This window comes from Vidua macroura, chromosome 11, assembly GCF_024509145.1.
Source record: "Vidua macroura isolate BioBank_ID:100142 chromosome 11, ASM2450914v1, whole genome shotgun sequence".
NCBI classification, from domain to species: domain Eukaryota; kingdom Metazoa; phylum Chordata; class Aves; order Passeriformes; family Viduidae; genus Vidua; species Vidua macroura.
The window spans coordinates 20,877,644-20,905,082 of record NC_071581.1 but is presented as its reverse complement, the minus strand read 5'-3'; the positions used below and the strand labels follow the sequence as shown (position 1 = coordinate 20,905,082).

General features: G+C 57.5%; 1 protein-coding gene across 4 annotated transcripts; it reads left to right on the top strand.

The window, feature by feature from the left end:
- Positions 1-43: 43 nt before the first annotated feature.
- KIAA0513 (KIAA0513 ortholog) lies at positions 44-25,959 on the top strand. Of its 4 annotated transcripts, none has more exons than XM_053987554.1 (13): positions 44-139; positions 15,505-16,027; positions 16,680-16,779; positions 17,184-17,257; positions 17,364-17,434; positions 17,904-18,111; positions 18,534-18,574; positions 19,044-19,122; positions 19,577-19,654; positions 21,156-21,185; positions 23,466-23,546; positions 23,806-23,900; positions 24,012-25,959. In XM_053987554.1, exons 2-13 carry the CDS (start codon positions 15,648-15,650, stop codon positions 24,059-24,061), a joined length of 1,287 nt encoding a protein of 428 aa, XP_053843529.1. In that variant the 5' UTR covers positions 44-139; positions 15,505-15,647; the 3' UTR covers positions 24,062-25,959. The 4 variants fall into 4 exon arrangements, with proteins under 4 accessions (XP_053843529.1, XP_053843528.1, XP_053843526.1 ...); XM_053987553.1 differs by lacking the exon at positions 44-139 and adding an exon at positions 1,929-2,034; XM_053987551.1 differs by lacking the exon at positions 44-139 and adding an exon at positions 9,702-9,880.
- Positions 25,960-27,439: the final 1,480 nt, after the last annotated feature.

Below are 27,439 nucleotides of genomic sequence, written 5' to 3'. Positions count from 1 at the left end.
ACCCTGCAATAGCCTTGAGGCTGCCAACGTGGTGATAAGCAGTTGTTTGCCTGTGCTCTGGAGCAAACGTGGTTTATCTCTTCGTTGTTCCAGCCCTGCAGGAAAAACCCAGCGATTTAGCTGCCGTGAGACCCCCCAGGTCTGTATTTGATTATTTCTCTCTCTTGCAGCAGCAGCACCTGGAGATTGGACTGGAATTCCCAACCCTGGCAGGGCTCAGGGCCCTGCCGTGCTCTTGGATTAAAAGCCAGAAGCAGGAGGTGCAGGGGAGCTCTGCAGGTTTTGGGGAGGGGGGCGAGCTGAGGGGAACTGATTCCTGAATTAGAGGTGTTTTGGGGGCTGGGGAAGTCAGGGATGTGAGTGCCCATCCGGGCTGCTCCCTCCGGGGCTGTTCCGGGAGGAGGAAATGTTCGCAGCCGCCTGTGCAAACAGGAGGCCCCGAGGAGGAAACACATCAGGCTGGGGAAAAATCCTGACCTCCTCCTGCAAAGCTCAGGGCTCCAAGAGAGGATTAAATCCCAGAGAAAACTGGGGTCCCCCCCTCCCTCTGCTGCCCTGCCCCCAAACCCCTGGTTTGGGGTGAGGTGATGCCACTGCCCCCGTGCAGGGCATGGTGATGCTGCTTTCAGTGTGCAGGAGAAAACCTCGCTGAGACCCTTCATAAAACATTGATATTCCACAGGAAGCTGACCCGAGGTATTTTTTAGCCAGCAGCTCCTGGGGGTGAGGTCTCACTTCGGTGGTCTCAGCCTCTTGCAGCAGCAGCCCTGCCCAGGTCCAGCTGAGCTTTTCCCTCCACAAAACTCCTCAAATCCCCTCCTTTGCTTCCACCTTCCCCGGGGCACGGTCGATACAAGCAGAGGCTTTTCCCAGCTCCAGCCCATCTCCAGGAAGCAGGATGACATTAAATCCGAAACAAATTACATTGTGCACTCGAGCGAGGCTGCTCGGATGCGTTTTCCTTCCCTAACGATGGAGGCAGTGGGAATTGCAGCACCATTAATTCCTCCTTTTCCCTCCTGCGAGTTGTCAGCGCCTCTCCCCCGTGCCTGGTAAGTGCCTCATCCGCTGCCTCCGATGCTCTGCTGTGTCCCTGGAATCTTCTGTACACGCCCAGTGCTGAAAGATCTCCCCCAGCAGCCTGGGAATGCTGCGGGGAGAAGCCCGGAGCTGCGGGATGCAGCAGGGATCACAGGGAGCTCCGCAAGGGCCGCCCCAACCCCGGCATCCCACAGCGTTTCCTCCTGGTTTGGAACCTTTTGGGGTTTGTGGTGCAGGGTGAGGGGACGGGGCAGCTGCCAGGCTCCAAAGCTTTTCCAGCCTGGAGGAAAATGAGCCGTGCTGCCGGTTCTTGGAATAGGAAACTGCTGCTCAGAGGACAATAAAGGTTATTAAATGTCAGGGAGAAATAAAGCTGCATTTTCCTCATTTTTTTTTCCCCGTTTTCTCCCCCCGGCTGCGCTGTTTGTGCTGCAGTGGGAGATGGGGACTGGGAGCAGCTGCCTCAGGGCATCCCAGAGGTTCTGGGCTTGGGATGGGGGATTACTGGGGTTACTCCTCGAGCATTTGAGGGTCCCAGCCACAGGTCAGGGGCCTCCAGGCCCAGCCTGACTCAAGGACAGATTAAATGGTTTCATTCCCTGGGGTGAAACAGGTTTGGGTTCCTCTTTGGGATGTGGGATGCACCCAGCCGGCACTAGCGTGTCCCCAGCGCTTTGCCGGGCGCAGGGTGTCGGTGACAGCCCGAGAGGCGGTGACAGCAGCCCTGTTGGCCTCTGCCACACCTCTCCTGCCAGCGCCGTGCCCGGTGGCTCCGGCAGGAGCACCGACAGGTCTTTCCAGTCCCGCCGGAGCCGCCGGGAGCCGCCATCGGCACCCGGGGCCAGGGAAAGGCAGCGGGCGCATCCCTGCCTCGCCTTGTTTGGCTTTCACTTTGTCACCCGGAGCTGGAATTAATCATTGGACAGCGGCAAATGCCGGCGGGAGGGTCCCTGTCCCGCCGCTGCCAGGAGCAGCCCCGGCCAGGGGCAGGAGGTAAAGGGAATTTTGGGGTCCCCTGGGAGCGGGGTGGGTGCTGATCCCACCCGGCAAAGCTGCTGGGAGGGAACACCAAGGGCTGGGCTGCAGCAGGGAAGGGTGGAATGGCAAAAGTTGGAAAATTTGCTGTAGTTTGGAAACTTTTTTGGCTTTTTTCTTGGGTGGTGAGGAGGGCGAGCCTGGGGGTCAGTGCCCAAAGTGTGGCTCCCATGAGACCCCAAACTGTGGCGTCTCTGCTGCTCCCCCTCAGGGGCTCATCCACGGCGCTGTGTGACACATCCATGCCCTGGATTGTCCCTGCACTGCCTGGCTCCTGGTCTGACAGATGGCTGCTGTGGCAATTGCTGCCTCCACAGACGAATTTGTGAATTCCTGGTTGGGCTGTTACCCGCCATGTGGTGGAGTTTTACACACACACAGATCCAGGAGTCACTGCTGGGGCTGGAAGGGAAATAACAACACACAAAGCACTTCCAGAGAGCCCAGGGGCCTGGCCAGGGAAGCAGCTTGGGAGAGTAAAATCAGAGAATCATGGAATTGTTTGGGTTAGAAGGGACCTCAAAGAGCATCTTGTTCCACCCCACAGCTCAAAATGGGCTTGGTTTGGGTAGATTTGGTGTGTGTTAAAAAACAGTCACATAGACTGGCACTGACATCCCATCCCATCCCATCTGACCCCCCTGGAAGGAGCACACCCCCCCCAGAGAGCTGCAGGACCGTCAGCTGAAGTTGCCTTCCATGCCTGGAATTAATTCTGTCACTCTTCTTATTCTTGGTTATTTGCTGATGAATTTGGAAGATCTTTGTGCAAACCAGTTAGGGATGGGGCTCCCTGGGGATGGAGCGATGCCCTGTCTGGAAGTGCAGTGGTTCTTCTGTCCCCCTTGTCCCTTCCTGGATGGCTGCTGCTGAATCCTCTGGGACTGCAGAGGGGGTGACACCTCAGCAGGATGCTCAGGAGGGGATGGGTGAGCTGGATGCAATCTTTGTCAGGATTTGGGAATAAAAGCAGGAAAAGGGCATTGAGCCTTAATATCCACCTTCCTGGCTCTGTTCCCACCATGCTGGTGACATTCCCTTTGGAATGGGGTGTCCTGAGCGTCCCCTGCCCTCATCCTGTGCCTGTGTCCGAGTGCTCCAGGGCCTGCAGGGCTCCCAGCAGCTCCTCCCCCACGTGTGAGGACCCCGCTCTTCCCAGGAAAGGCGCTGCAGCCGGAGATGATGCCCATCCCTGCCTTGTGGCCAACTGAGCCGGAGCAGGAGAGGGGACCTGGCACATGAGAGCCGTGCTGGAGGTGTCACAGCACCACGGGTGTCACCCCCAGCTGGTCTGGGGGAGGCTGGGGGGAAGCTGTGGGGTGGTCAGAGGTGGAGCTGTGCTGCCATTCCCCGTGGATCCCATTGTTTTGCCCGAGCTGAGGTGGGTGCCACCATCCCGCTGCTGCAGGAGCCACCGTGTTCTCCACAACTCCCTGAAGGGAGGTGCAGACAGGTGGGGTCGGTCTCTTCCACCGGGCAGCGCTGACAGAACAAGAGGACACAGCCTCGAGCTACGTCAGGGAAGGTACAGGTTGGATATTAGGAAAAAATTTTCCACCGAAAGAATAATAAAGTACTGGAATTGTCTTCCCAGGGAGGTGGTGGAATCACCATCTCTGGGTGTGTTTAAAAAAGACTGGACATGGCACTTGGTGCTACAGTTGAGTTGAGGTGTTGGGGCATGGGTTGGACTTGATGATCTTAGAGGTCTCTTCCAACCTCATTATTCTGTGATTGTGTGATTGTGTGATTCCCTGATTCTGTGATTCTGTGATTCTGTGATTCTGTGATTCCGTGGTTCTGTGATTCCGTGATTCAGTGATTCTGTGATTCTGTGATTCCATGGTTCTGTGATTCCATGGTTCTGTGATTCTGTGATTCTGTGATTCCGTGGTTCTGTGATTCCGTGGTTCTGTGATTCCGTGGTCCTGTGATTCTGTGGTTCTGTGATTCTGTGGTTCTGTGATTCCGTGGTTCTGTGATTCTGTGGTTCTGTGATTCTGTGATTCCGTGATTCTGTGGTTCTGTGATTCTGTGATTCTGTGGTTCTGTGATTCCGTGATTCCGTGGTTCTGTGATTCCGTGATTCCGTGATTCCGTGATTCTGTGTGCTGCTGTTGAGGTCCCTGCCACCACCCCAGCCCGTGACACTGTGACAACAGAACACAGAGCTGTCACCTTTGCCCTCCCAGCAGCCCCAGGGCTGCTCCTTGCCCTGCCCACTGCCCGGAATGGGTGGGAGGGAGGAAAACCTTCCTTCCTCCCAGCTCCACCACTGCTGGGCTCCTCGGGTGGTTTTCCACGCCCCAAGGGCTGGTTTGGCACGGATTGGATCCCTCTGGAGCCCTTCCCCAGGTCCATGTGGACTTGCAGACCCCTGAGGGTGTTCCTGTACTGAGTTGGATGGATCTAAACAAGATCCAGGCTTATTTGGAGGGGAAGCAGAGGGAAAGGAGCCCCGTTCCCACTGCTCCAGCCTGTGCCAGCCTGGCCACCTGTGTTTCCCTTTATAAACATGTTCAGCTTTCCGTTTTAGGAAAGATAAAACAGGTTTCCTTCTCTGTGGCACGACTTTCCTGCAGATTCCAGGGAGACTGAGGGTAATTATAACACTTTCATCCTCCTGCCTGCCTGGCTGAGCTGCTCTGACACACGTGTTGGTGGCAGATGTTCGAGAGGACCCCGGGGACACACGGGCAGGGTTTTTTCCTCCCTGAAGGAATCAGCACCACGGAGGCGTGTGGCTGTGGCAGCCTGTGGCAAACCCACGGCTTTGTGTCCTCCTAATGTGGGATCCATCTGTGGGATGGCCTCAGGGAGGGCAGAGCATTCCCAGCCCTGAGCTGTGGTGGGGAACGTGGCTCTGGCATCTTCTGTGGGAATAACAGACCAAACGAATGTGGTCTGGGGCTGGTTTCCTAACCTGGATCCCAGCTGGGGTTTATGGGGGAAGCTGGAGGTCAGAGCAGCTCCAGCTCTTCCCTTGTGTTGGGATAAGGTGGGGAAAACTCTGGTTTAAGCCACAAGAATCCAGGAAAGGAGAACTCCTGGCTGTGCCATGCTGGCACACAGGGAGGTTTTCCATGCCCGTGTGACGCACAGGGGATGTGCCAGTGGGACGTGGAGCTGGGAGTGCAGGTGCAGCCCTGTCCCCAAACACCTCCAGACAGGAGGAGAAGGAAGCTCTGGTGACTTCTGCATCAGAGCTTCAACCAGGACTGAGAAAAGACCAGGATTTTCCCAAGTGTTGAGCAAACAGGGGTGTTCAGTATGGGAGGGTCCAACTTAATGCCATAAGCAAGATTGGATTAGGAGGGATTTGCAGAGGGTCAGTCTGGAAGAGCGGCTTATTTAGGTTTTCAGCAGCTGTGTCACAACCATCCGTGGTGTGGCAACGCTCGCTTGCGTTGTGCTGGTGTTGGGTGTTGGGTTTGAGGGCCCAGGGAGCAGCCAGGAGCTCCTGGGCTGGGAGAGAGCACTGGAGCACAGATCAGCACCAGGAACCCGGCATCTTCCTTGTCTTGGGAGGCTGAACCAAATCCTCGAGCCCGTGAGATGGTGGAGGGTGAGTTTTTTTGGGGGCTTGGGTGGTTTCCTACTGGGGGTCTTTTGAATGCAAATTAATTCATCCTGGTGCAAGTGGCTCCCCTTTGGTGGGGAAGCCTCTTGTTGTCCCTGTCCCTCTCCAGGTGCTTTGGCTCTGGTGGCACAGCCCTGCCCAGAGGAGCTGCTCCTCTTTTGGCACGGGGTCAGCCTGGCCCTGTGGTGTTACAGGGCCTGGGCTTTGGGGTTTTTATCAGAGCTTTGGGGTTTTTATCAGAGCTTTGGGGTTTTTATCAGAGCTGTTATCTCGGTCCAGCAGGATTTTATATCACAGTGGGAAGGGAGTGGCAGCTCTGACACCTCGGTGGTGACCAGGGACAGGAGCTGAGTGACCTGGAGCTGGGCCAGGGGAGGTTTAGGGTGGATCTCAGGGAAAGGTTCTTCCCCCAGAGGGTGCTGGGCACTGCCCAGGCTCCCCAGGGAATGGGCACGGCCCCGAGGCTGCCAGAGCTCCAGGGGATTTCGGACACTCCCAGGCACAGGGTGGGGTTGTTGGGGTGTCTGGGCAGGCCCACACAGGGACAGGATGATCCCTGTGGGTCATTTCCAGCTCAGGACATTCTGTGATTCTGGGATCCTTCTGCCATCAAACCCCTGGCTCCTTCCTGCATCTGCCAGCTCCTCCCCTGGCCCTTGTGCCTGATCCTGCTGCTCAGGGGTGTGAGGCAAAAAATTGCCCAATTCTTCGGTAACTTCCACAAAATTTGCTTCCCCTGAGTTGATGGGGGTGTCACCCTGTGCCTGATGGGGACATCACCCTGTGTCTGATGGGGGTGTCACCCTATGCCTGATGGGGGTGTCACCCTGCCCCTGCTGGGGGTGTCACTCTGCCCCTGATGGGGGTGTCACCCTGCCCCTGATGGGGATGTCACCCTGGTGGGAGTGTCACCCTGTCCCTGATGGGGGTGTCACCCTTGTGGGGGTGTCACCGTGTCCCTGATGGGGGTGTCACCCTGTGCTCAGCACCCTCCCTGCTCTGTGCCTCCCCCCTGCTGCTGGGCACCCCCCCTGGCAGATGTGAGCGTGGCTGTGCCAGGATGGGATGGCAAAGGGAAAATAGGGCACTTGTGGTGTGTGACAGCCACAGCCACCCCCAGAGCCTTTGTCTGCAGAACGGGAACGTGGGGAGGGACACCCACGTCACCGGCAGCTCTCCCTGTGCCAGCGCTGCAGCTGTGGCCCCGCTGCCAGGGGGGCCGTGGGCATCCCTAGAATGTGCCCAGGAGGGAGCAGGGCAGTGTGGAGGTGCCAAGGGGGCGGTGGGAGGTGGTTCTGGGCTGGGGATGGAGCTGGGAGAAGGGGGCACTCTCCCAGGAGGGTGTTTTTGGGGGCACCACCATGGAGAGATTTCCACTTGGGAAGTCTTGGATGTCTCCTGAGGGTGCTGGAGGGTAAATAACCCAACCTGAGCCTGGTTCTGCTCCTTGGCTGCTTCCAGCCGTGGCAGGCAGGGGATGGATGCTCTCCCCTCTCCCTGGGGCCTCTCCTCTCCTTGCTAAGGTGAAGAATTCCCAAGCAGGACTGTGAGCTGAGGTGGAGGAGGCCCAAAACTTCATAGAGCCATGGAATTTTAGGTTTGGGTTGGAAGGGACCTTAAAGCTCATCCCATTCCACCCCCTGCCATGGGCAGGAGCACCTTCCACTATCCCAGGCTGCTCCAAGCCCTGTCCAGCCTGGCCTGGAACATCTCCAGGAGCCAGGAACGTGGCTGCTCCCAGGATTTCCACCTGCTCCAAACCCAGGGGTCAAGAGCAGAATAAACAGATAAAAACAAACAAACAAAGACCAGGCATCCACGTGAAAACCCAACCAACAAGAGCTGGCGAGGGGGAGGCGCCAAAACCCTCCCCATGGTGTCATGTCAAAACTGGGGAGCTGGGGGGTGTTTTTTCCATGTCACTTGCAATTCCTGAAGTCTGCCTTAATTACAATAATCACCCTGGGCAGACAGTCAATTAGGGATGCTCCTGGGTTTCTGCTGAGCTCAAGGGCTGTGTCACAGGCGAGCTGTTCCCTCCGTGGGCTGATGATGACGGGTGTGCAGCGTCCCCGGTGTGGGGATGGAGGGGACAACGAGCAGTTTCACACTAATTACCATCCTCTGAGCTCTCCTGACGAGGATGCTCCGTGGCAGGAGTGACTCACCCATCTCCCTCACTCCTGCCTGCCTCCAGAGCGCTGAAAACCACACGACTGAGGCTTTGCATTCTCTGCCAGGGGTGCCCTTGAGCAGCAGCGCTCAGCTTTGGCCAGGCTGTGCCAGGGATGCTGCATTTCCCACCCCAGCAGTATTTCCCCGGGATCACACAATTTGCTGCTCACTGGCGTCTCCAGAGGGGGAGGATGTGGCTCTGACTGCGTTTTGCTCCTCCTGGGGATCAGAGTAGGACTGCAGGTCCTCCAGGGCGTGCTGGGGCAGCAGCTCCTGTCTCCCTGTCCACGGGGGATGCTCTGATGCACAGAAAAGGGCTCTGCTCGGGGCTGGGGTGATGCTGGGGCAGGGAGGATAAGCAGGACCAGGGATTCTGTGCTGATATGGGGGTTTCCAGCCTCCTCTCTCCATCAGGGGCTGTTGCTCCCCCAAATCCTCGGGGAGACCCCTCTGGGTTAATGCAGGCAGTGCCGGGGTCATTTTGGGAGGGCTGGGATGCCCTGGCACAGGCTGGCAAGGGCAGAGCTGGAGGCCTTGGTGGCCTCCTCTCCAAGCTCATTTGCTTCTCTTTGTATCAGAGACTCCTGTTGTTGAGAGCACCCCAAAATTGCCCGGCCCAGGACGTCCCTCCCAGGGGGCTCAGCCTTTCCCTGTTTCCCATCTCCTGCCATGAAACCCCTGGAGCTTTTCTCCTGAGGGTCAGGGGAGAAGTCGGATGCCAGCACTGCCCTGTGAGGGGGCAGCAATTCCCCTGAGCTTTGCCCCTGTCCTGAGCTGCTCCCACCCAGTTCCTCCTCCCCACTGGGGCTTCCCCTCTCTGATCCCAGCTGACATTTTCCCCCCAGAGTGGCTCGCCTGGGGAGGAGCAGAGCAGATAATTCACAATCCTCAGGGGACTGAGTGCTGGGGAGGCCTAAAAACCAGCTAAAGGTGAGGGAAATAATCTGAAGACTGAAGAATCCCCCTTTGATGGGGATCCTGCTTATTTTTGTTTAATATTCCAGGTGTTGAGGTGCTGAGGGGCTTGGACAAGGAGTTTTGGGCTGGAGAATCCCCCTTTTAATGGAGCCCCAGCTTATTCTGGTTAATATTTGGGATATCTGCATGTGCAGGTAGTTAGGCTGGTTTGGGCTGGAGAATCTCTCTTTAATGGGGTCCCCAGCTTATTTTCGTTAATATTGGGGAAATCTGCATGTGCCAGGACTTAGGCTGGTTTGGGCTGGAGAATTTGTCTTTGATGTGAATGATACCTAATTTTGCTTATTGTCCCAGATGTCAGGGGCTTGGACGGGCTGCTGTGGGCTGGAAAATCCCCCTTTTCTGGGAACCCCACCTCATTCTGGTTAATATTTGGGATCTCTGCATGTGCCAGGACCTAGGCTGGTTTGGCCTCTTTGATGTGAATCATGCATAACTTTGCTTAATATCCCAGACTTCAGGGTGCACAGGGGCTTGGATGGGCAGTTTTGGGCTGGAGAATCCCTCTTTAATGGGGACCCCACCTTATATTGATATTTTGGCTATCTGCACGTGCAGTGACTTAAGATGATTTGATCCCCTTTTGACGGGGACCCCGGATCATTTTGGTCGATATTTTGGACGTTTGCCTGTGCAGCTGCTTTGATCCCCCTTGACGGGGATCCTACCTGATTTTTCTTAATATTTCTCAACACAGGGCGCACCGGGGCCGGTTTTGGGGGGGGTGATGCCCGGCGTGGGAATCCCTCCCGGGGTGAAACGCCGGCTCTGTGCCGCGGGAGGGGCTCCGGGGAGCCAGCACGGCGTGGCCGGGTGGCACCGGGAGCTTTTTCCTCGGCCCTTTCCCGGGAGCCGGCGCTGTGCGCGCAGCCGCGCGTGGGCACCGCGGAGCGCCGGAGCTCCGCACGGAGGGAGGGAGGGAGGGAGGGAAGGAAGGAGAAGGAGGGATCGCAGCGTCCCCGCGTCGCCTCCATCGCCCGTTCCCCGGCGTGCCGGCCACGCCGGCCACCCCCGGGCCGGATGCTGCTGAGGCAGCGGCGAGCCGAGGCGCTGCGAGGCTCCCGGCCGCAGGTAAAAGGCGACGGAGGAGGGAGGAGGGAGGATGGAGGATGAGGATGGCGCGGTGACCCCCGCCCGGGGACAGGCCTGGGTTTGGCTGGGGTTTAATCCGTTCTCATATCCCCATATCCCGCCGGGAGGTGACACCCCGGTTTTTTTTTCCCAGCGCATCCAGGGGGATGCAGCCATCCTCCCGGGAAGGGTCCCCGCGTCCTCCCGCTGTCCCCAGGCTCCAGCACCCAAGGCTTCGCTGGGAGCCCCGGCTGCATCCCGGAGCTCTCCGCAGGGGCTGGAAGCAGCAATTCCCGTGCGAATGGGGGGCTGAGGGTGGTCGGGGCAGGGAACCCCCCCCCCCCCCCGCCTTCCCGCGGGGCTCACTTCCAAAATACAGCCTGGTAATGGCCCCCGGGAAAGGAATTTTTGCCAGGTAAAAATGGGAATTGCAGAATAAGTAGCCGCGTTTTGGGGCTCCCTGGGGATGTGGCCGTGGCCGAGGGGGCTGTGGGAGCCGTGCCGCTGGGGAAGTGTGAAAGGAGAAACCGCGGCTCGGCACAAAAACCCGGCTTACGCAGCTCAGGTCTATTCAAGAGACATTTAATTCTCCTCGCAAGTCCAGGCGAATGGGGAGCTGCCATCTGGTGTCTGATGGCAGCGGGGGGGAAAGGAAAAGGCTCTCCGGGAAGCAGGGCAAGCTGGGAGCTCGCCGGGCTTCAGATTGCCGGGAAATGGCTCCGGTTTAAGGGCTGGGTGATGGTTTTGTGAGTGCTCCGTGTGAGCTAAAGCCGGGCTTGGGAAGGGGAAGGGGAAGGGGAAGGGGAAGGATCCACCTGGAAGGCAGCAGCGCCCCAGCACTGGGGCTGGGAGAGGAGATGATGCTGGGGAAAAGATCCTCTAGATCTATACATATCACACGCCAAAAATCCTCCCTCGTCAGGGATCGGGATCCCGCTGGCGGCTCAGGATGGGCTGGGAGCTGACTCTGGCATGCACCGAGTGTGTGCGGTCTCTGCCCCACCTGTGCTAGCCCAGCTGGGCACCGCTCTCAGGCACCCCCCTGGCATCCAGGGAATTATTTTAGGAAGTTGCAGAGCTGTGGGCAGGGCTGCAGCACGGCTGCGCCTTGCCCAGGGCACAGCCCGAGCCTCCCCGATAAAGCCGGGAGCGCGTCCCGGCCCCGGGAGCAGAGCGGGCGAACCCAGCGAGGAGCAGTTTCGGCTCTCCAAAGTCCCAGGATGTGTTTAAACAAGGAGGTTTGTGTGTTTAAATTCAGTGGGGTGCTTGGGAGGGGGGCAAGTACCTAAATCCGGGCGGTACCTCCGGATTTAGGATGAGTTTCGGGATCTGGCACTCAACGGGTCTGCAGCCCGGAGCCGTGACCCTGCTGCCGGCGTGTTCTCCCCGGGGGAGGGACACGAGGGAACAAGACTGACCAGTTCCCGGGGAGGAAACAGGCTGTTCCCTCACGGCACAGGGAGTTTTCCTTGGCAGGCACTCAGCCGTGCCCAGGGTGCCCCTGCAGAGCCCGGCCGGGCTGGCTCCGCGCCCGCGGTGGCACAAGCGTGGGACAGACCCGTGGGTGCAGTGGCTGCGTGGTGTCCCCGGGCAGTGCCAGCACCAGGAGCGGGTGGCACTCCCGTGTCAGACCCGTGCCAGGGCAGTGCAAGCCCCCGGGGTGGATGGGACAAGGGAGGATTTCCAGGGAGGGCCGCAGCGTGGAGAAGTGCCAGCAGTGAGCAGCGGCGCTTTGTCAGCCCCTGTGCGTGTCCCAAAAATTCCTCCCAGCGTGCCCCCCCTGCATCGGGGCTGCAGGGCATCAGCACGTGGGCTGGGAGAGGGCAGCAGTGCTCTGACCCCTTTCCTGCAGGCTGGGAAGGATTTGTCCCCAGGCACAGCTGGCAGAGAGGCGTGGGATGTGTTGGAATCACCTGTGCTGCAGCACAGGGCACAAACCCTGCCCTGGCCAGGTGCTGCCCCCGCACAGCAGTGGGATGCAGGCAGCCCTTGGCACGGATGCAGGCAGCCCTTGGCACTGTGGCAGTGCCAGGGCTCTCCGCAGAGCTCTGGCTCTGTCCAAAGGAGCAGAGTTGTCCCCTCTGGGCTGCCAAGACAAATCCTGCAAGAACATCAGTTGTGGCTTTTCCCCTTTCCCGTTCCCAGGGGCTCTCAGAGCTCCTGCACTCTGTGTCTGGGTGCCAGACTGCAGGGATGAAGCAGCCAGAGGTTTCTGTGCTCTAATTACAGTTTTTTAGTCACCCCTGACAGCTCCAGGCTGGAGCACTGTCTCCGTGCAGGATGCAGTGAGTGTGGGTTGGAGCAGTGTTGCTGCGTGGGATGTCACGCACAGCCCGAGCTGCTAACAGGGATTAATTATCTCAGTTTGTCACCCAGCTCTGGGGACAGGCTGGGAGCAGAGCGTTGGGCTGGAGAGAGAGGAGAGCTGGGACACAGCTTGGCCAAATCCTGCTCCCCACTGGGATTTCCATTGCGGCAAACTGGGATTGGATCCCACTTCCCAGGTGTGAATCGCTGAGGCCCCGCAACAAACCTGACCTCAGCACCTGGAAAAAGCCCCGAGGGGAAACTCCGTGCAGGGCTTAGGGATGCTGGGAGATCCAACCAGGAATGCTGGATTCAAGGGCAGGTCATGGATAAAAGCTGCTTGCACACATGTGCAGCTGTAGGGGAATCATTCACATCTACCCCAGCGTTTCTTTTTAGTAAAAACAGGCGTTTTCCAAAGTTTCAGGACACCACGGGTTTCCTGTGGCATTCCCATGCGTGGCTTCAGCACATTCATGGATTTTATTCCTGGGCTGGTGTCTCCACTTGTCTGGTTGAGCTTCATGGTTAAAGTCAGGCCAGGAACTGCTGAATTTCAGGGTGATGCTGAAGCTGGTGTTGTACCAAGGCTCCCAAGCAGCCTCAAAGTCCCTGTTTATTCCAGAACCCTCATTTACTCTCAGACTTGACCCAGCCAGGAATGGGACCCCCTGGGCTGTGCCTGGGCAGTGCTGGGATGTGCAGCTGTGCTGATGTCCATGAGTTTAAGGTGCCAGTTGTGGGACCTCAGGCTCTCGTTCGGGATTTTGGTTACTCCTTCCCTGGATTTGTTCTGCTGGAACAATGAAGAGGTTGTGGAGTGGGGACAGGGCTGCTTTTGCAGCTGGTTTTGGGTTTCAAGCTCTTCTGGGCTCTGTGCTGAGAACTTTTGGAGGTGCCTGGGGAGCCTGGGCGCCCCCAGCAGCTGCCAACACCTTGGGACACCTTTGGTGGCCTTCACTCAAGGGCAGGGCTTTACCATGAGCTGGTCAGTGAGAGATTAAATCTTTCCCATCCCCCTGTGAGCAGGATGCACTCCCTGGGGCTCCTGGCCTAAGCTCCAAGTCCTCTTTCCCATGTGCCATGGTCTCACCACCCTCATGGGTAAAAATTCCTTCCCAATGCCCCATCTAACCGTGTCCTCTGGCAGTGGGAAGCCATTCCCTGTGTCCTGTCACTCCATGCCTTTATCCAAAGTCCCTCTCCAGCTCTCCTGGAGCCCCTTTGGGTACTGGAAGGGGTTCTGAGGACTCCCTGGAACCTTCTCTCCATCAGTGCCAAAAGGGACTTTGCAGCTGCTGTGGGAGTGGGAAGGGCTGGGGGCGGAGGGAGGGATGGATGGAGGGATGGATGGATGGACAGACAGACAGATGGATGGATGGATGTGGGTGGGTAGGGATGGATGGATGGATTTGTGGATTCATGGATTCATGGATGGATGGATGGATAGGGATGGATGATGGATGGATGGATGGATGATGGATGGATGGATGATGGATGGATGGATGGATGATGGATGGATAGGGATGGATGATGGATGGATGGATGATGGATGGATGGACGGACGGACGGATGGAGATGGATGATGGATGGATGGGTGGATGGATGGATGATGGAGGGATGGATGGAGGGATGGATGGATGGACGGATGGATGGATGGATGGATGGATGGATGATGGATGATGGATGGATGGATGGATGATGGATGGACGGATGGATGGATGGATGGATGGATGGATGGATGGATGATGGAGGGATGATGTATGGATGGATGGATGGATGGATAGGGATGGATGATGGATGGATGGATGGATGGATGGATGGATGGATGGATGGATGGATGGATGGATGGAGGTCCCTGCAGCTGGAGGGGTGGTTGGGGATGGGTCACACTGCCAGGGGCACAGAGCCAGGCTGCAGCTGGCCGGATCCCCATGGGAACACCGCCAGTCCCTGCTGTGCCGCAGCCTTGGGCTGCTCCTGTCCCAGGAGCCAAACTCTCCTGAGCTCCTGGAGCTCAGCAGTGTCCCTGCAGCTCCTGGGAGCCAGCTTTAGGTGTGTGCCAGGGGCTCAGTGTGAGGGAGGCTGGCGCAGCAGGCTGCCAGCAGAAGTGGCTGCATGGGTTCTGCCACCCCAGGTGACTTTTCTTTCTGTCCCTGTTGTCCCTGGGGCACGTTGTCCCAGCCACTCAAGGAGTCGTGTTTCTCTCACTGTCTGGTGCCCCAAAGGGTCCCTGGAGGAGAGGAGGAGGAGGGGGGGGATGCTGCTGAAGAGTGGCTGCTCCTGCAGCCCAGAGGTTGTTTTCCCACTTTGCTGTGCTTGGTGAAACACGTCAGATTTGGTTTCAGCTTGAACTCCTGTTTGTCTGATGAACTGGACATCGATCCTTTGGGGGATTTTTGCTCTGGGGGTGGTCGCCTGTGTCCTGGGATCAGTCCCCTGGAAGGCAGCGGGGCTGTGTCAGTGTTGCTGTCGTGCTGCCCTGGGTTTGTCACTGTTACCTGTCACCTGTGCTGCTGTCCCTGCTCCTGTCCCACCTGTGCCAGGATGCTGCAGTGTGTGCAGACACTACAGTTCGTCCCCTCCTGGGGCAGAAACACCCTCAGTGAGTACATCAGTGACGCTCTGGCACAGGGGCAGCTTCAGGGTGGCCCCAGGGTGGTCATTGCCTCTTTTGCTGCAGCGCTGTCAGGAATGGGCATGTGCCAGAGCATCCCAGTCCATCCCCATCCCTGTGCTCTCTGTACCTCCTTTGCAGGACCTTTGCAAGCCGGGGTGCCAAAACCCCTTCATTGCAGTCCAGAGCTCTGTGTCCTCATCCCATTCCAGTTCCTGTCGTGTCCAGCATCCCTTTCCATTCCCAGCTAAGTCGATGTGTGTTAAACTCCAGGATGCTCCACGCTGGGGATGATCCCATTTCCAAACGGGGTCAGACAGAGCCGTGAGCAGAGGGAGGACAGGGACAGGAGGATGTCAGGGCTGCCCTGGAGAGACACCAGTGTCCTGCCAGCTGCTGGCTCCTGCCAGCCCAGTTTTGCCCGTCAGGCCACGAGATGTCACATCCCAAATGTGACATATGGAGCTGAGGCTGTCCCTTTTCTGGGCTAAAGGATGGAAAACCCTCTCGAGCGGCGCCGACAGCATGCGAGCGTTCCATGGGATTGCTGATTCACGTGGCTGCTGGAGAGGAGCCAGCTCTGTCTGTCCCTCCACTGCTGACAGACATCTTGGGGACATCGTGGATGGTGGCCTTGCCCAAGCTCCATGGTGGTTCCCCGGGGCCCTGTCCTCACTTTTGTCCTCCTTGTGTCTTTCAGATGTCCTGTGGTAGCCTGTGCCTGCCCAGGAGGTCCTGCCTGCCTTAGCCAGCCTCCTGCCAGCGATGGCCTCAACGCCCCAGTGAGGGACAAAAGGACGAGGAGCGAGTGTCCCCAGCACTGCCACGTCCCCTGGGAGAGCCATGGAGGCCCCTCTGGACGTGCCCGTAGGGAACCTCATTGACTTTGACAGCGAAATTCCCGCCTGTGACCCCTCAGAGCCCGCTCCTCCCGCCGCTCCCAGCGACAACGGCCACCTGGGGGACGACAACGGCCACCTGGGGGACGACAACGGCCACCTGGGGGACACAGGGGACGTGGCCGCAGAGGAGAGCGATGCCACCGAGTCAGCAGACAGCGAGAATGACATGGGGGACTCTCCCCAGCACTGGGGTGGCTACCGCCGCTCCTCCTCCAACGAGTCCTTCTCCTCCAGCCAGAGCACGGAGTCGGCGCGGGACGAGGCCACGGCCGAGCGCCGGGAGTTCATGCGGAATTACGTGGAGAAGATCTTCACCGGGGGGTGAGTGAGCAGGGCCAGGGACATCCCACGGGATGGGGTTGGATGTGGCTGCTTTCCCACTCCGGGAGCAGCAGTTTGTGTCCTTCCCCTCCACGGTGTTGGTGCTGAGGGGGGGATGTGGCTTTTGCCTTGCGCTCATCTCCTGGCCACATCTTCCACCCCCAGCTTCTCTCCCTTCTTCCCGTGCCAGGGGCTCGCTGCCCCCCTCTCCTCTCCCCACCGATGCTCACGGAAATGCCAGTGGTGCCCAGGGACCCTGTGGCAGCCCCTGGCTGTGCCCCCAGCCCTGCATCCATCCCCCAGCTCCCGGCGCTGCCTCCGGGACTCCGCGGCTCCGTGCCAGGCTGGATGCAGCAAACGGAGCGTGAGGAGCAGCAACAGGGCTTGTTTTTGCTCTGGGGCTCCGTGCCTGTCTCCGGAGCTCAGTTTCTGCTCACGCTGTCCTTGGCGCTTCCCTTCTCCCTCTGCCTTTGAGGGAGGAAGAAAAGAGCAGCACAAGGCGAGGGATGACAAAATGGATGCTCCTCCCCTCCTCTTCCTCTGCCTTCCTCCAGCACCTGCACCAGGATGCTGATGCCAAGAGGGATGTTGGGGGGTGCAGGTCACATCTTTGGCTGTAACGATATTTTTTTTTAATTTTTCCCTGTTGCAGAGAGGATTTGGACCAAGAGGAGAAGGCCAGGTTTGGGGAGCTCTGCAGCAGCGAGAACGGGAAGGGCAGGGAGTGGTTTGCGAGATATGTGAGCGCCCAGGTAAGGGGAGCAGTGGGGAGGCAGCAGGGATCCTGCATGGGCTTTGGAACTGCCTCAGGCCGGGGGGATTTATTTATATCCCAGAGAAGTATTTTTGGAAGGCAGGAGCTCAAGAAAAGTGAGGAACCACAGCAGAGGGAGATACAGGAGCCAATAAATGCATTTTGAGCAGTTAAATGGTGCAGCGTGGGAGAGAATTCGCTCGTTTTATTTAAAATTAAATCCCACCAGCACTCAGACACATCCTATTCCCTAAAACAAAAAAAAAAAAACAAACCCAGACAGGCACAACGCTGTCTCTGAGGGGAGTGCCAGCCATGAGTGCTCTTTTCCCCTGCCTGTGTTGGGGGGTCCTGGGGGGTTCTGGGGGTTCCTGTGCTGAACCCTGGGCTCTGTCCCTGCAGCGCTGCAACTCCAAGTGTGTCTCAGAGCAGACCTTCTACCGCCTGATGCAGTCCTTCGCCCTCGTGCTCTTTGAGTAAGTGCTGGGGGCACTCTGGGGCTTTGTGGGAACCCCCCAAAAAGGCCCTGAGGGCAGAGCTGTGGCTGGGCTCCCATCACAGGGTGTCCTCCCTCTGTGTCAGGTGTCACCAGATGGACGATTTCAGCCCTGCCAAGAACCTCATGACCATGTGCTTCACCTATTACTACATAGGTAAGGGAGCCTGCACCCCTGGGGAGGCTCTGCTGGTGCTGGGGGCAGGTGTGAAACATGTCCTGTGCATGGGAATGGTGTTGGAGGGGTGCCCCAGGTGGAAAAGAGCCCCAAATCCATGCAAAGCTGGCAGAACTCCTCGCTGGGGTGGTGATGCTGCTTTGTCCTCACTTCCAGCCAGGAATATTCGTATGTGACAACCCCCAGGTGATCCCAGCTCCTGGGACACCCCAGCCCAGAAGCACCTTGGTTTATTGCTTGGCGTGCAATGGCTGCTCCTCCACGGAGGGCTGGATTTTCTATCCAAAACGGGAGTGGGGAGGATAAAAATAAAAACCTACCGGAACCGGGATGGGATCCTGGGTGTTGCCATCTCCTGGTGGCGCGTCGTGGAGCTGGATGCGGGTGCCCAGCAGCTGGCAGCACTCGGGGCCGTGCACCCACTGAGCTCCTGGCACATTTTCCCCAGGGAAACCTCACGCCCTGCCCTTGGAGGCCAAGGAGAAGCCCACGGGCAGCATCGACTCGTACCTGAAGTCGGCGAACACCTGGCTGGCCGAGAAGAAGGACATTGCAGAGAGGCTGCTGAAAAACACCTCGGCCAAGACAGAGAACGTCAAGGGCTTCTTTGGGGGCCTGGAGACCAAACTGAAGGGTCCTGCCACCAAAAAGAGCGAGTGGGTACCACTCCCTGGGGTGGGCGGGGGGGGCTGGGCAGGCACCCATGTCATGACCAAGCCAGGGGTGTGTGGCCACCATGGGGCTGCCATGGCCACGAGAGCCTGGTCCCAGGCTTTAGTCACTGTCACCTCATGGTCTGGGAGTCCTGTTTCCCTTGGCCATTGTCCCAGTTCCTCCTGATTTGTCTCAAAACTGAGACAGCCATGGAGTTATGTGGTTGCAAGGTGGTGATCTTCTGCATCATCTCTGTACTGAGGGGAGGGATGTCACTGCTTCACTGTGTCTTTGTCACCTTTCTGGCCCTGGGGATGGTGGCATGGGATCAGGGGGTCTTTCAAATGAGGTTCCCTTTGCCAGGGGGCCATGGGTGTCGGGGGGACAGGATTTTTGGAGCTGACATTGATTTCTTGTGCCACAGCGAAGGTGAAGACAAACCAAAGGAGAAGCTGAAGAAGACAGGTGAGTGCAGCCAGCACAGCTGAAATAGGAATGGCCAAGGAACCCCTGGGGAAGGACACAGGGTTGGAAATGCTAGAATTCCTTGGGGCCGGGTTTGATATCCCAATCACAACTCTCGTCCTGCGAGGATCTTGTCCTCAGTGTCACAGGCTGCAGAGGTTTGGGCACCCACTGCCTCTGGGCTTTGGTGGTGCACCAGTCTCCCCAGCACCTGTGTGTGTGCTCCCAAAGCAGTGGTCCAGTCCCTCCAGGATCCTCCTGGGACATCCCTGCCTTCCTCAGGGCTGATCCCTGCCCTCCAAGGGCGCTCAGAGCTCCTCTTCAGAGCTCTGGATGTGTAGAGGACGTGTTTGGTTCGCAATCCATCCCGGCTGCTCAGCCACCAAACTGGGAGAGGGCACAAAATCCACACGTGGGTGGGAAGGTGGGAGCCCCCCAGGTGCTGGTGTGTGACTGTGTGTGCCCACAGTGTCCCTGCAGAGCCCAGAGGAGGAGAAGAAAGGGGAGAAGATCTACCTGTACATGCACCTCAAGCAGCAGCCGATCTGGTAAAGGCCCCGGGCGAGCGGGCCCCTGCCTGGGGAGGGTTTGTCCCGCTGGCCACATGTTCCCAGATGTTCACAAGTGCCCCTGACAGAGCTGGCCTTGCCTTTGGCTCGTCCCTTGTGCTCATGACAGTGTGTTTGCAGCTACCAAAGGGCTGGTCCAGAAATCTGCCAGGTTTATTTGGCCCACCCTGACCTTTGGGAGGGCTGAGGGACAGGCTGGGCGAGACTGTGGAATCCTGGAATGGTTTGGGTTGGAAGAACCTTAAATCCCATCCCATTCCACCCCTGCCATGGAAAGGACACCTTCCACTATCCCAGGTTGCTCCAAGCCCCGATGTCCAACCTGGCCCTGGACATTTCCAAGGATCCAGGGGCAGCCAGAGCTGCTCTGGGCACTCTGTGGTTCCCAGTGATAAAATCCCAATTGGCCATTCCCAACATTCCCTCCCTGCAGGCACAACCTCCGCTTCTGGAACGCCGCCTTCTTCGACGCCGTGCACTGCGAGCGCAGGAAGAGGTCCCCCACCACCAGGTAGGACACGTCCCTGTGGGAAAAGGAGACTCTGTGTCCCCTCCAGCCCCACAGGGAGCTCCTCCCAACCGCCCTGGGCTTGTCCAGCCCTGGGGAAATGCTCTGCTTTCCATCCCACACTGGAATCCTGCCGGGAGCACTGGGGTGTGCTGGTGAGATCTGCAGCCTGGCAGGGCTTTGGGAGCAGGAAGGGTTTCTTGCTTGTTGTGCAGCATTTTTGGAGGAACCAAACCCTAGAGACGTGACCAGAAATCCCAGCCAGGGCTCAGGCTGCTGGTGCTGAGTTTGCCAGCAGGTCTGGGAGGTGCAGCCAGCAGGGAGGTGTCGTGGATGGAGGGGATGTCCCAGCTGTCCCCAGGAGGGACAGCCTGCAGGCAGCAAGGAGAGAAGCTGGGAATGCTGGCACTGCCAGCCCCAAAAATTGGGATAAACCTGCCAGGGAAGGGGCTGCTCGTGTCGGGGGGGTGCAGAAGTGGGTGAAACACTCACCAAGCTTGTGCCCATCTCTTGCTGCACCCCGGAGCTGGGTGAGGGCTCCAGCCACTCCCTCCTCTCCTGGCAGCAGTTTCCCACTCCCAGCCGGCCCCTCCCGCTGTCTGTGCAGTGCCTGAGGCTCTGAGCTCTCCTTGGAGCCCTCGAGCCCTTTTCGGAGCGCTGACAGCCCTTTGGAACAGCCAGCCCCCTCTGTGTCCTCCCCAAATCCCGAGCTGAGCCGCAGCAGCCCTGGCTCGCACCCTGGGACGCTGTGCCAGGCTCAGCTCTCGGATCAATCCCTGTTTTCCCCTTTATTGCTTTCCTTTTTTTCTCCCGAGCAAGCACGGGAAGAGCCCATTGAGCAGCAGTGTAACCAGAGCTGCATTTGCTTTGATTAAGCCCCAAATTAGCAGCAGCAAATGCCTCACAAGGACAGACGCCACCGGCAGCTGCTCCCTGCTCCCAGTGCCTTTCCCAATTAATCTGATGGCTGAGCCTGCCTGGGCTGCAGGAGCAAGCCTGGCTAACAAAGGAGCTTTGGGAGCTGCAGCCTGGAGTATCCTGAGCGTCTCGGGGGGCTGGGGGGTGGTGGTGACCCCCCCGAGTCCTCTGCAGAGGATGCAGAATCCTTACAGTGAGCCGGGATGCTGGGCTGAGGGTTGAAATCCCTGCAGGGAGGACATGGTTGGGGCTGGGTTTGGAATTCCAGGTCGCTCCTTGGCCACGGCAGATGCCCAGAAGGCCCGTGGGGATGGGGCTGAGGCCATCTCTGTGGTGGGGTGACCAGGACATCTCTGGGGTGGCCGGGCTTTGTCCTTTGCGAGACCCGCGGAGGATTTTCCTCCTCTGGGTGGGGAGGGCAGGGGAGGGGGGGAAGGAATCAGAACTAAACTCCTCTTTTTCTCTCTCTCTCTGCCTCTAACAACCTTCTTCCATCTCTTCCTCTCTCCGTTCCCCTCCATCCCTCTGTCTTGCATGACCTTTTCACGCGCCACTTTTGTCGGCCCCGTTTCTGCCGCCGCTCCAGAGGGAACACTGGGGAGGAAGAGGAGAAGAGGTGTGTCTGTCCCTGTCCTTCCTTAGTGCCCACAGGCTGGTGCTCACTTCAGGTCCACATCCTGCCCTGGGGAGTGGGGGAAGTGTTCTGGGGGGCTCTGCAAGGCCCTTTCTCCATGCAGGAGGAGCAGCTTTGAGCATGAGCATCACCCTCCCAAAGGGCCTGAGGGGTTTAGATGGGCTCCCCTTTCATGTGGTTCTTACAAAGGAGCCTGAATGGTTTCAAGCTGTGATATTTTGCTGGGAACATCCCTCTGGGCAGGTTTTGGACACGAACTGAGTCTCTTTGTGTAGAAAGCCTCCCCCTCTCCTGTCCTTCCTGCTTGCTCCTGGCTTCTGCTGCCACTTAGAGGTGCTGGGGATCCTTTGCCAGCTGGAAAAGCAGGTCCTTTTCCATTTTTAATGCACTTTCCTGCTGCCATCCCTTAACAGGATTAAAATTGCAAATGGGGGGGGCTGCATGTCACAATTGGGAACAGTCACTGCTCTCTTGGAGTGTGGGATCTGGGAGCAAATCCCTCCAGGTGATGGCATTAGCAAGAGGATGAGGAATTTTGGAAGCCTGGCAGTGAATTTTCTGTGTGGAGTTTGCAGTGCGGGGGGAAAAGCTGCTGCTGCTGCTTCTGGGAGAGGAAAGAGTTGATGGAGAGTTCTCAGCACTTCCAGGCACAGCAAGGCTTCCCTGGATACCCCAAAATAAAATCCCACACCCCAGGGGGTTTCTCACCGCTGTGCCTGTCCTGCTGGGCCATTGTGAAGATCAAAGGCTTTGAGTGGAGCCACATGTGGGTTTTCTCCCTTCCCAGGCATGTTACTCTCCTGTAATAAGCCAGAAACACGGCCAAAATTTTTTTTTGGGGCACTTTGAAAATGTTTTTTTTCCCTTCTTCCTCCTTCCAAAACATAAAAAGGCAGGAAAGAGGGAGTTACAAACATGCTTCTTCTGTAAGTGAGCCAGTGGGGTCTGTGAAGTTTTGCTTCCAGATTTCAAAGCCCCTTAATTCAATTCTTCCCCTCTCCTTTCAGCCTCTACATTTGGCTGTGGGTTTTATTTGCTCTCCTAAGCTTTATCTGAGAGAAATTACACCTCCTTTTCTCAAAAAAAAAAATCCCATTAAACATGTTGTGTGCATTTCCAGAGCCCTGTAAACAATGAGCTGGTGGCTGCAGGCTCAGCTCAGCAGCTTTGCACTTTCGGGTTGGGGTGATTTAGTGGGGACTGGCTCCCTTTGTGGGGTCAGCCTGGCTGAGCACACATCCTCTTCCAGTTGCAGCCGCACTGGGGCTGAGCCAGCCTCACTGAATTTTGGGTGAGATCCCCTCTATCCCAGATTGCCCCCAGCACAGCTCCCCCCTCTTGCTTGGTATTCCGGCCAGCTACAAGCGTCCGTTCTTCTCCTGGTGTTCTCCTCTTCCTTCTCCTCCATTTTTCTTCTGCCTATCCCTGTTTTTCCTCGCTTTTCCTCCTCTTATCCTTGGCTGTAACCTCACCTGGTTCTCGGGAAGGGGCTGGCTGCACCGTGGAGCTGCAGTTTCCCTGGCATGCATGCACTGAGCCCTGCTGCCACCACCCCGAGTGACATCCCTGTGGCACAGGCTTTCTTCCCGGGGTGGGGACTCTGCCACTGCCTAGAGCTGGTTGCAAACACCCAGAGCTTAAACCCCTCCATCCCTGAAGGCCATGCTGCAGCTGCAGGGAGCCGGAGTGGAGCTGGGGCACCCTCAGGGCACCGCTGGCATTTTGCCCCATGGGGAGGGGTGTGGGAGCTCCCGCCCTGTCCGAGGGGGAGGTATGTTTGGGGAGCACCTTGGTCGGCATTCGGGGAGTTGGAGCCTTGCTGCAGATGAGGGACAGGTGCCTGGTGTCCCACTGTCACCCTGCCAGGCCGGGGGGCTTCAGCAGAGCCCTGCTGGGTTTGCCATCCCCTGCTTCCTCCTCGTGCCCACGGCGGCACTGAAGGTGAGCTTTGGGCTGGAGGGATCAATGCTATTTTTAGCTCTTAATCAGGGCCTTTCCAGGCAAAGCCAAGGTTGAACACGTTTTTTTCTGGGGCATCTCTTGCTTTGCTCCAGGGGCAAGAGCTCTGCAGATGGATCCATGTTGTGAGCTCATCCAACACCCAGCACCACACTCAGGGGCTCTCAGTGCCTTCCTGTCCTCCAAGGGGCTCTTGGTGCCTTCCTGTCCTCCAGCAACGTGGCCCAGGGTGGGAGGAAGCAGACAGGGGCTCCTGAGGTGACAGTGGTGACAGAGTGTGCCAGACTGGCTCGTTCCTTGCAGGGAGAAGTGGTGCCACATGACGCAGGAGGAGCGCGACGACAGCCTGCGCTTCAACGAGAACATCACCTTCGGGCAGCTGGGGTGAGCAGGGCACGGGGACTGCTCCCCTGGGGCCACCTCCCAGCTGTTCCCCCACTGGGGACATCCCTTATGGTGCAGAGGATCTTTGATGCTTCTCCCTGGGACCTGCTCCTGCCCCTTCTGTTGAATACCCAAAGGGACCGAGCTGAGCATCATCCCAGTGCCCGCTGCAAGGGGCTGTGGAGAGGGAGAGGAAGGTGGGGGGAAGAAGGGGCAGCCTGGCCATTCTCTCACCCAGAGTGTCTCTGTCCTCCCTCAGCACCTTCATCCACAACATGCTGGCGTTTGGCCTCAACAAGAAGCTCTGCAGTGACTTCCTGAAGAAGCAGGCGACCATCGGCAACTTGGATGAAGGTAGGGGAGAGCCCGGGGGATGTGCAGCCCCTTTCTGGGATTCTGGGGGGGATGGAGCGTGGATGGGACGGTTCAGCAGCCTCCCTGAGCCCTTCTCTCTCTCCTTCCCAGAGCAATACAAGCTGCTCAGTGACCACATCGAGCAGATGGCCACGGAGTAGCCGCCCTGGCCGGCACGCGGCGGCGGAGACACAGCGGCCGGACAGGTGGGGAGGGGAGAGGAACCCACCTCCGGGGCTACCTGAGACTGAAGCTGGGCTACCTACAAACCAAACCACACACACGAGCTGCAATAAAACCTGCATGATCGTCCATCAAACTCTAGAGCTGCCCCGGGGCAGCCTGTAGACATAGGAGCCAAACAGCCCCCGCCCTCGCCAGACCCTCCCGCCTCTGTTGTCGGAGTAGACAATCCCAAAAGTGAATTTGGTTGGTTAAAAAGCAAAACAAAACACAAGGGGAAAGCAGGAAGAGCGTGGCTGTGCAGCCCCCAGGTGCTGTGTCTGCAGCCCCCCCATGATGAGGTCTCCAGGTAAATCCAGAGGGATCCAAGGCTGCCTTTCCCTGCTGGAGTCCCCTCGCTGCTGCTGGAGCTGCACCAGGGATGCAGGAGGTGATGGCAGGGACCAGAGCCAGGAGCTGGGGCTGCACCCAGCCACCCCTCAGGTTCTCTGCTGTCCCCAGGGGTGTCACCACTGCCTGGGGACATGGGCAGGGTGGGGCCTTGCTGGGGGCAGAGGTGGGGTTGGCAAAGTGCTGCTGCCACCCTCCTTGGGAGCCCGAGGGAAATCCTTCCCTTGGGAAGCCTTCTCTGTGCTGCCTGTGTGGGTTTGTACCTCTGGGCAAAGGGACAGCAGTTTGCTCCGAATCATTAGCCTGGATCAGTAGGAAAAAAGCCATGGCCTTGGGCAGGATTGCAGGCAGAGGCAGAGGAGCTCTGCTTGGCTTGGGAGGAGATGACAAAAGACCTCATCCCTCTCCCTGCTGCCCTGTCAGTGTCGGGATGCTGCTGGATTGTGACATTTCCCAAAGCCTCCTGGCGTCCTGTGGCAGTAGATTAATTGTCCTCCTTTCCCAGGCTGCTCCTCTCTGCCCCCTCCTTCTCCAGCTCTTCGCCCCAGCTGCTCATCCATCAAACCTGAAACAGCCCTGTCGAAAGGACATCTCCTGCTCTGCTCCAGGGGCTGCAGCTCCCACCATGCAGCAGATCTGTTTTATCCCTTGGACCTTGGCACGGTGTTTGAGAGAGGCTGGGGACACGGGGACATCGCTGGGGACACGGGGGCATCGCTGGGGACACGGGCACATCGCTGGGGACACGGGGACATCGCTGCTCCCCTCTGCAAGGAGCAGCCCACAGGGGCAGAACCCCCCAGCCCTGCACAGCCAAGGCTCCAACAGAGTCTAACCCCAAAAATATCATCCTGAAACACCTGAGTCCAGGTTTCAATCAATCCATTTTCCCTGTGCTGCCAGCTGTATCCCAGAGGAAATAGCATAAAAGGATATTTTTTTCCATGTAGCTCTTGGCTTCTGGTGTCATTTCCAAGCATCAAAGTGATGCTTTTACCTAAGCTGGGCTTCCCTTGCTGCTGGGGATGTGATCCATGCTGGGTCTTGTAAGAAGGACAAATCCAGCACCAATTTTTCCTTGGCCATTCCCAAACCTGGGCAGAGCTTCTGGAGAAGGGTTTTTGTTGGGGTCAGGGGCTGATGTTGGTCCCTCATCCCAATAAACAACTTCCTGCTGGATCAAATGTGCTGCACCATGAGCAGCTCAGCATCCTGGAGCATCCCATCCCCGTGGCCTTCCCTGTCTCTGTCTCCACTCAGGTCTTTCCCAAATCCTCCTTCATTTCTTTATTATTATTATTATTATTTTCCAACATGAAAAGAAATGTTCAGCGCTGAAGAATATATATTATTTGCATGTGTATTTTTCTATAAAAACAATTAAAATCCAATAAAAAATAGCCATAAACTCTCCTCAGCCGGGAATGTGTGAAGGATGGGATGTGAGAGAGAAAGAGAGATTGGAATAAATTATCTTAGAAATGAATATTTTTGCTCAATTATTGTTGTGTGTTTTAAGCAGATAGATTTTCTCCACGTTCGACCTCAGTGGTCCCTGATGCCTCCACCAGCTTCTCCCTTTTGATAATCTGTTTTTTAATAGAGAAAAACTGTTGTACCTTTTACAGAGATGTTCACATTTGCCCCGGAGCCAGAGAGGCACTTGAAGGAGATTTCATTTTTCTTTTCTTTTCCCTTGTGCTTTCCATCTCTGCCAGTGGCCTCGGAGCTGATGGCAGAGCTGGGATCCTGCTCTGGCCTCGGGACATTTGATTTCAGTGTATTTAAAAATCAATTACTCGGTATTATCTTATTAAAAAGAAAAGATGTTCCCTTAGGTTAGCAGGCTGGGAATGTCACGGATTCAGAGTCCACGTCCCCTCAGGTCTCTGTATGGCCAAGCTGAGCCTGTTCCTTGTCCTGCAGGGCTGGTTTCTCTCTTGGTAGCCCAACATCTCTCTTGGTAGCCACGTTTCTCTTAGGAAGGAGCTTTCCCTGCTCCTTGTTTTTATTTAATTACCCCCGTGCAGGAAGGAAACCCACCAGCCCCAAAGCTTGGATGGTTTCCCTGGATGTGGATGCTGTGGGAATCGAGCCTGGGATCAATTTTGTTCCCTCCACCTGCGGAATTCCTTATCACCCGGCTGTGCCTGATAAGTTTGTGTGCATAAGAAAGGAGGGGTTTATTCCTGAGGTATTTGCCCAGCTCCAGGTGCCCTTTGCAGTGGGTGCCCCCTGGCACCTCCCTGTTCCTGGTTTTCTGGCTGGGTGCTTGGAATGGTTGTGGGAGGCTGCAGGGGCAGTTTAGGAAGTGGGAATGACATCTGGGGCTGCTTAACCCCAGCCTGGGAGGGTGTGAGATCCATGAATGAGCAGTTTCCCTGGAGCTGGGAGATCTCCTGAGCTCCGGGAAGTGCCAAGGGACAGCGTCCCTGTCCTGCACCTCGGGTGGTGGCCGTTGAGCCACTTTTAGTCATTACCAGGTTAAAAAGTGGTGGCACCACACCCAGGAGGGTCCCTGGTGCAGCTGGAACCAGCCTGGGTGTAAATCCCTGCAGGTGGGCCAGGGCAGGTGTGAGCTGGGGACTGCAGGAGGAGCCCCTGGAGAAGGCACTGGATGTCACAGGCACAGCCTGTCCCCTGTCCCCCTTCCCTGCCGGGTGTTAATTACACCGTGGAAAGCTGATCCAGCTCTGGGATGATTCCACCCATCCCTTAAAGCCAGGGTCAGCCCAGTGGCTGCTCCAGCTCTGCTCCTTCAAGGCTGAGCACGGCGAGCAGCTCCCAGCCCCTCTCCCTCCCTCGGGAGGGATCAAAGGACGGCTGCTCGCCCGGCTCTGGGGGTTTTATTGCGTCTCTATTAAAGCTGTTAAAAATCTTTCCATTGTGGCAGTGTCTGGGAGTGATAAGTATTCATAACAGAGGGGATTCAAGATGGGTTTGGCTGTAAAAACACCTCTAAGCTG

Bases quoted from the DNA above. Each gene is read 5' to 3' on its own strand.
- KIAA0513 (XM_053987554.1), top strand. From the start codon at position 15,648: ATGGAGGCCCCTCTGGACGTGCCCGTAGGGAACCTCATTGACTTTGAC. The intron at 18,112-18,533 runs GTGGGTACCACT...CTTGTGCCACAG, and splicing joins CCTGCCACCAAAAAGAGCGA to CGAAGGTGAAGACAAACCAA. The intron at 18,575-19,043 runs GTGAGTGCAGCC...GTGTGCCCACAG, and splicing joins GGAGAAGCTGAAGAAGACAG to TGTCCCTGCAGAGCCCAGAG.